The 8,054-nt window shown below is 46.1% G+C and overlaps 1 protein-coding gene across 1 annotated transcript in view; it reads left to right on the top strand.

Annotated features, from left to right (window-relative positions):
• The window catches only part of CMTM8 (CKLF like MARVEL transmembrane domain containing 8), a gene marked incomplete at its 5' end in the record, with an annotated part of 101,392 nt that continues 93,338 nt past the window's right edge, over positions 1-8,054 (top strand). Inside the window, one exon of the mRNA XM_004704049.3 lies at positions 1-120. Coding sequence (XP_004704106.3) covers positions 1-120 — 120 coding nt within the window. The remainder of the gene's footprint in view (positions 121-8,054) is intronic.

Raw genomic sequence — 8,054 nt, 5'->3', positions numbered from 1 at the left:
CACACGGTCACCACCACCACCAGCTCCTTCGCCGAGAACTTCTCCACCAGCAGCAGCAGCTTCGCCTACGACCGCGAGTTCCTCCGCACCCTGCCGGGGCTCCTCATCGTGGCGGAGATCGTGAGTGCCCGGGGACTGGGGACACGGGGGGGACGCTGAGGGTACCCCCGCCTGCCCCTCTGATGGAGCGCGTTCGCGTCTTTGAGGGGCTGCAGGAAACTTCCAAGCCCAGCCTTGCCGTCTTCCAAAAGACCCTCGCTCGGGGTGAGGGCCAGCCGGCACCCCCAGGCTGGCTGGCTGGAGGGTTGGGGTGGGGATGGGTGTCCGCACCCCTTAGCGTGCCTCTCGGGAGAGAAATCCAACCTGCTGGACTTCTGTGGCGGCGCCTGTCTCGGGTCAGAGTGCCATGGGGGCACGGAGTTTGTCTTAACGCTGGTCACATGAATACCTGATCTCCACGTGGCTGGCCGCCTCCCTGAGAGCAAAGCGTTCCCGCGGTCTGGGGGCTCGCAGGCAGCTTGGAGACAATGTTTCCAACCGTCCCTCTAGCTGTACTATGGAACTGAGTTTGGAGGAAAAGTTCACAGTGAAATCTCCGAGGGCTTCAGCCACTCTGAGAATCGAAGGCTCTCTAGCCTGGGGGGTTTGCACACTCTGCTTTAGGCCGCAGCCCTTCCTGGGGAGGAGGCCGGGCAAGTGCCAGGAGGCCAGGAGAGCCCAAGTGATTGCCTTAGAAGTCCCGCGCGTCTGTCCCGTCTAAGCTGCTGGGAAGGATTGAAGCCCCATTCATAAACCGGTGGTGGTCACTGGTTGCCAAGCCGTCCCCTTATGCTCCTGCCCACCGTGCCATCCGCACCGTTATGCTAGCCTGTTGAACGTGGTTTCACTGATTATTGACGAGAATAAAAGGAAGCCCAGCCGACGGTGGGATTCGAACATTGTGAAAAGTCATTCCTTCCAATGCCGGCCCAGTACCTTGCTGCTTCTGGAGTTTTTAAACATTTGTGAAATCTAACTTCTGTTGGGGTGAAAGAATGGGAGCCAGGATGCAGACGGGACTGAGAAGTTGGTCAGTTCCCTTGAGTATTCTTTAGCAAAACCCACGTACATCTCTGAGTAGCTTCTCGCTTCTCTGGAGTTTCAGAGCCCACCCCAGACCTAAGGAATCAGCCCCCCTCTTCCCCTGTGGGGTGGGTTATGTGCTCCGAAAGTTTGAGAAACACTGGCTTAGTCCATCTCTAGCCGAATGCCTCAGCTGGTTCCCTCAGGCTTAACTGAAGACTTTACTAAAAGGAAATGGGGTCAAAAGACTTCAGCCTTCCAGCTGAAGGCACTGGAATCACCTCCAATGATTCCTTAAGGAATCGCCGGAGCTCAACAAGTACTTGCTGTGTGACTGGCGTTTGATTAGCAGACTGCGCTGCCTCCTGTGGAGCAAACCAAAGCTAACATGACAGAGGAGGGGCTTCTACCCCAGGTGGGTTTAGATCAGGCGGGAAGTACATGCTCAATCTGTTCTGTGTTAAACATTTTTTCAGAAATTCAAGCAGTGCATCTTTGGAATTGTCTTGATTCTACGGCTATAGAGAATTTGTTCCTGGACTAGGTAGTGAATGTTCCATTGGAAATTCTTTTTCTTCAAACTTTTAGAAAGTGAAAAAGAAAAAAAAAAGATTTTACTTATGGCTCATAACCTGCTTTTCCTTACTACGTCACGAACGCCTGTCAAGGTGTCAGCTGCCTTTCATTCTTTGGAGTTTTCTGTGATAAGGAAATACCACACTTGAATTCTGCAGTCTTCTATTTTAAGACTCGCGTATCTCCAGGTTTCACTAGGATCTTAGCGATATCTAGTACCCCAAGTGGAAAGCTTTAATAGAGATTTATTCTCACATCGTTTAGGAAGCTAGGGGGTGATTCCATGGGGGCCAGCGCTAGGGACGTTCTCTCTCTGGGAGCTCTATCGAAAGGCCTTTGCTTCCTTTCGGCATCTGTGGGCCCCCCCTTCTCTGGAGCTCTTCCTGTGTCTTGTCTTCAGTTTTCCCCTAGGTCTAGGAGGTTCTCAGCGCAAGGGACCCCAAGTCCCAAAGAATGCTGTACTCTGGCTCTTCTTTCTTGACGGTAGTCAGGCCCCTCCCTCTCTTTTCATTTCCTTTTCCATCTTATAAGATGAGAGGTGACACAGAGGCCTCATCGGCATAACCTCATCCTGCCACAGTAACCCGTAGAGGTCAGAATTTACAACACACAGCAAGTGGAGGATAATTGCATTCGATCACAACATGGGGATAATGACATCATCTATAACTTCCAAGTTACCTCATTACATAACAGCCAAACTGCATCACTACTTAACTAAGCAAACCACTGAAAATCACGGCTCAGCCAAACCGACACATACCAGCCATGACTGACACCCAGGAGAGCCCAGGGCCACAGAACGCTTTCCTTGTCCACCTTTCCACATGGGTCTAGTCATTGTCTTGAGGCACATCTTAGGATCCAGTTGTTGGATCAAAATGTATGCAAATTTAGGGGGTTGTTCCATATTAAAAGTTGTGCTGCTCCAACGTTCTGTTGGTTTGAACTGATGTCAGCAGCATAAGTTTATTAAATGAACTCTTCTAATTAAAAAAAAACTTAAACATGTCCTTAAATTATATACTGTTTTATTGACCCTAGGATACCATTTTTGTGTTTTAACATCTGAAATTAGGACATGCTTTACAATGGACGACTGCTTAGATGCAATGAAAGGTGGTCCCCCTGATTGTTTGGAGGTGCAAGGCTCAACACCATTGCCTTAACCCTGACATTAAGATGTGTCCCCCTCACCCACAGCCTATTGAATGCCTTGTTCTTCCCTGTAAGGACAAAATCCCCAGACAAAGTAACTAAAGGCCCAGCTTCCTGCTTGAGCCTGGGGGAAAGGAAATAATATAGGAAGTAAAACACAATGTTTTCCCAAATCACTTGTCAAAATTGCCAGTGCTGGTTTCTGCACCGGGCTGAGCGGGGAGTAAGGTCCTCCAACTAGAGCACTAGGGCTTTACCAGTGTCCCATCTCATTGAAACCAACGCACATGCTTTCCTTCCTTTTAAAGTGTTATGTCAAGGCAGCAGCAATCTGGTACTTGACCTGTGAATTGTCAGAAGCCGTGAACCCTGGTGACAGTGGGCTACGTATTGGACTGGTAACACAAGGTCAGCAGTTCGAAACCACTAGCTGCTGCAAGGGAGGAAGATGAGGCTCTCTGCTTCCCTAAAGAGTTACAGCCTCAGAAACCCAAGGAGCAGTTCTACTCTGCCCTCCAGGGTCACTGTGACTCGGAATGGACACAGTGGCAGTGAGTTTGTGTTTGTTTGTTTGTACCCCCTAAGAATGACCAGTAGTTACAGAATAACTGAGTTGGTTACGTCCATCCTGTTGTTGGTGATTTCGAATGGATTCCAGTGTCCATGTAATACTGCCAAGTCACCTGTTATTCCCTTCCTGTGTCATGAACAAGCTTATTTGGGGGAGGATGAATCGGGTTTACTGAGAGCTGGAGCTTCGATTATCCTGCGAGTTCTATTTGAAAAATAGGGGGCAATTTCTATTTCATGACAGCAATATGTGTTCTTTGTAGAAAAACGTAGGTAAAAACATGTATAATCCTCAACCCCACAGTGGTTCCTAGCATATACCCTAGCATATAGTTAGGGTTATTTATTTATCTTTGGTGATTGTAATGATTGGAATTTCTCCTGGTGTGTAGTGTATGGTAGCAGTAATGCGGAATGCCCTGAAATCTATGGGCCAGTCCTCATTGATGAAGAATTGCCCCATACTGAGGAACTTTGAGAAAGCTATTATTTACACGTTGGGATAAATCGAGCCAGAATTTTCTCGGTGGTTATATTAAACTAAACCGAACTGTTTGCTGTTGAGTTGATTCAGACTCATAGCGATGATAGAACAGAACAGAACTGCCCTACCTGGTTTCCCGAGAAGCCCTGGTGGCATAGTGATTATGCATTGAGCTGTGATCCACCAGGTGGTCAGTTTGAAACTACCAGCTGCTCCTCAGGAGAAAGACAGGGCTTTCTACTCACATCAACAGTTCCAGTCTTGGAAACTCACAGGGGCAGGTCTACCCTGTCCTAGAGGCTTGCTAGGGGTAGCATGGACCTCATGGTGGTGAGTTTGGAGATTTGGCATGTGGTGTCCCAGGCTGTAATCTACAGAAGCAGACTGCCACATGACTTCCTTGCACAGCGGCTGCTGAGTTCAAACTGCTGACCTTGGCTAGCAGCTGAATCCCACCAGGGGTTATTTCTTACTGCCATCTTTCTCTGTATCCTGGAGGCTGACCTCTCTCAAGTTGCCCCTCCGGTATCCCAATGGATCCACCCAGGAGTGGCGTCAGCAGGAAGGAGATTGGGTGAGAGGAGGGCAGGGTCTGAGTACCCGTGCTCGGGATTCCTCCCACCTGGGTCTCAGCACATTAGCTGTGTCCCTCTTTGGAAGTCTGTTCTCTTTGGCTCTGATAGCTCTTTACGCCCTCTGCCCACTAGTGCCCAGGTACTGCACAAAATCCCACATGGCTTTCCATCTCTTGGTTTCAGAAACAATACCCTGTTAAAACCCTACAACGAGGATCTAATTGAAATATGCCCGGTTTCCTGCTGAGACCCTATTACCGTTCCATGTCAGTGATTCATTTCTTAGCACATTCTTCATGGCCAAAAATATCCCAGCTTCTCCTTTTCCACACACTGGTCAATGTACGTGTCTCTTCCTACAAACCACCGCGTAAGCTAAATCTTTCTGAACGCTCTTCAGTATTCTCTAACAATGAGCGCTGACGTCGAGTGAGAGGGAAGAAAAGCTAAGAAACCGACTTCTGAAAAATCAGCTGTTGGAAACCTACCGGAGCGCCGTTCTACTCCGACATCAAGGAGGGTGCCACCTGTCGGAATCACCTTGAAGGCCAGTGGTGACTGACACCTTCGTTAAAGCCAGGGGGATTGTGCTTACAGTAGAATCCACCCTCTTCGGTGTCGTAGCTGCTGGCTTTTGGCACGTGCTTTCATAACTAATGTTTTATGGTGACAACTCATGGACCATAAATTCAACGCTTTGAAAGTGTCCCATTGTCTTAAACCATCTTCACAAGCCCCCACGATAGCATCTTGTTTCCTTCAAGAAGCTCTATCAAGTCCACCCATCTGGGATCACAAAAGAGAGTCGGCATAACTTTCTAATCTGAGCTCGCTGTGTTGAGTTTAACAGGTCCAGCCGTTCCTGAAAAGCCACTGTTTGGATTGAACGTTTTTTTAAGGCCCCTAAATGAGGCTCAGACAGTTGTTCAGAGAACTTGTTTGCAGCCATTCGCTTATCATAGAGACATCTTTGGTGTGTGTGTTAGACAGGGTTTTCTAGAGAGATAAAACCAAATTCCTGATAATATAATATATTTATTTATAAAGATAATTAGATATATAACGAGAAATGAAATGTTAAATCATAAAGATAATTAGATATATAACGAGAAATGAACTGTTAAATCATATACAGATAAATATACAATACAAGAAATAAACAGTTAAATTAGAAGCACTATAAATGGCTTAGTGCAACTCACATCCATGAGAGAAAGTTGAGAGACTAGCAGTCCTTCAAGTCTCTATCTGATGCCAGATCTTCCTCTATTTGTAGAGAGAGCTAGGCTATGTCAGCACAGCAGCCAATCACAAGGCAGGTCACCAATTGCCAGTCCCCAGCTCCAGAGAAGTCTTAAAGGGACCTCAGCTTACAGCAACACAGTCCACAGGCTAGGCGTCCCACAGGCAGTGTAGCCTCTAAATTGAAGCACAGAACAAGCAAGGCAGCCGCACCCTGGTCCGATGATCACAGAGCGAGAGACAAGAAAGGCGAGACTCACCAAGCCATCCATCTCTCCGCCCCTCAGTCAGTCCCATCTGCGTTTATCAGCCAGGCTGGCACAGTAAACTATCTCAGGCGTGTTTGATTTAAAATACCATATATACTCGAGTATATACGGTAACCCCTTGCATATCTGAACAGGAATCTTAGTAGCAATACATTTGAACTTACCTTAGCATACAATTAAAGGATATTTATTATATTCACAGAATTGTACAGCCATCACCTCTCTCTAATTGTAGAACATCTTAGTCATCCTCAAAAGAATTGCCCATTTCCTTCCCCTCTCCGATCTCTACCAACCACTAATCTACGTGCACTTTCTGTGAACTGGCCTCTTCTAGACATTTCACATAAATGGGATCATGTAATTTGTGACCTTCCTGTCTGACTCTTCACTGACCATAATGTTTCCAGAGCCATCCATCCTGTAGCATGACTCATCAGTACGTCATTCATTATATGAGTCTCCCATCCCTTCTCCTCGCCCCTTCACCTCCTACTACTAAACCTATAGGAGAGGGTAGACCTGCTCTGTGGGCTTGCCAAGGCCAAAGATCTTTATGGAAGAAGTGTAGAGCCACATCTTTCTCCTGTGGAGTTGCTGGTGGATCTGAACCACCAAACTTCCAGTTAGCAGCCAAGGCTTAACTACACCACCAATGCCCCTTGTTGGATGAGTACATTCCATATTTCATTTATGTTGTTGTTGATAGGTGCTCTCAAATCAGTCCGACTTATGTCGCCCCATTGAGCAATAGAACAAAATATCGCCTGTTCTTGCACCATCCTCACAATTGTCCTTAAATCTGAGCCCATTCTTGCAGCCACTGTGTCAATCCATCTCTGTGAGGTCCTTCCTCTCTGTTGCTGTCCCTCTACTAAGCACAATGTCCTTTTCTTCTTCTTTTTAAACAGTTTTATTGGCATTTCACCCACATATCAGACAAATCATATCAAGAAGAGTTGTACAATCAATTTTACAACATTTTCTTCTTTGCACTCATTGTTATTCATGTAATCATTATTATTTTTTAATTGTGGGAAAGATATACACAAGACATTCTCAATTCAACAACTTCTATAAATATAACTCAATACCATTGGTTTTACTCTTCGTGTTGTACAACCATTATTGATATCCTTTCCCAAATGATTCCACCACCATTAACACAAACTCAATGTTCCTTAAGCAAAAACTCTCCCTCCTTCACCTGTGGTAACCATAGGTCAAGTTTGGTTTCTTTTTGTATTTTTAGTAGTTTTTTGGATATGATATTCACATATCAAACACGTCCATAGTTAAATTGGTTGTTAAAAGAGTTGTACACATCATCACAATCCGTTCCAATGCTCACTTCCCTCTCTCTGATGTCCTTCTCCAGGGACTGGTCTCTCCTGACAACATCTCCAAAGTGTATGAGATGAAGTCTCACCACCCTTGCCTCTAAGAAACATCCTGGCTGTCCTTCAAAGACAGATCTGTGTGTTCTTTTGGGAGTCTCTGGTATTTTCAGTATTCTTCTCCAACACCACAATTCATATGCATCTATTGTTCTTTGGTCTTCCTTGTTCAGTGTCCAACTTTCACATGCATATGTCCACGTACATATGAGGCAACTGAAAATATTATGACTTGAGTCAGGTGCACTTTAACATCCTTGCTTTTCACCACTTTGAAGAGGTCTTAGGTAGCAGATTTACCCAATCTTTTCATCTTTTGACTGCTGCTTTCGTGAGCATTGACTGTAGATCTAAGCACCTTGGCAACTTCAGTCTTTTCTCCATTTATCATAATGTTACGTCTTGGTCCAGTTGTGAGGATTTCGGTCTTCTTTACATTGAATGGTAGTCCATTCCGAAGGCTGCAATCCTTGAACTGCAGAGTGCTTCCAGTTCTTCCTTCAGCAAGCAAGACTGGGCCATCTGCGTATCTCAGGCTGTTAATAAGCCTTCCTCCAATCCCGATGCACGTTCTTCTTCACGTCATCCAGCTTCTCTGGTGATTTGCTCAGCACACAGACTGAACAAGTAGGGCAGAGGTTACAACCCTGATGCACACCTTTCCTGATTTTAAACCATGCCATATTCTTTTGTCTGTTTGCACACCTGCCTTGTGGTCCAC

The sequence above is a fragment of the Echinops telfairi genome, unplaced genomic scaffold (genome assembly GCF_000313985.2).
Source record: "Echinops telfairi isolate 266 unplaced genomic scaffold, ASM31398v2 ScPeMD7_7420;HRSCAF=8458, whole genome shotgun sequence".
Taxonomy (NCBI): domain Eukaryota; kingdom Metazoa; phylum Chordata; class Mammalia; order Afrosoricida; family Tenrecidae; genus Echinops; species Echinops telfairi.
This window is presented reverse-complemented; position numbering and strand designations above follow the sequence as displayed.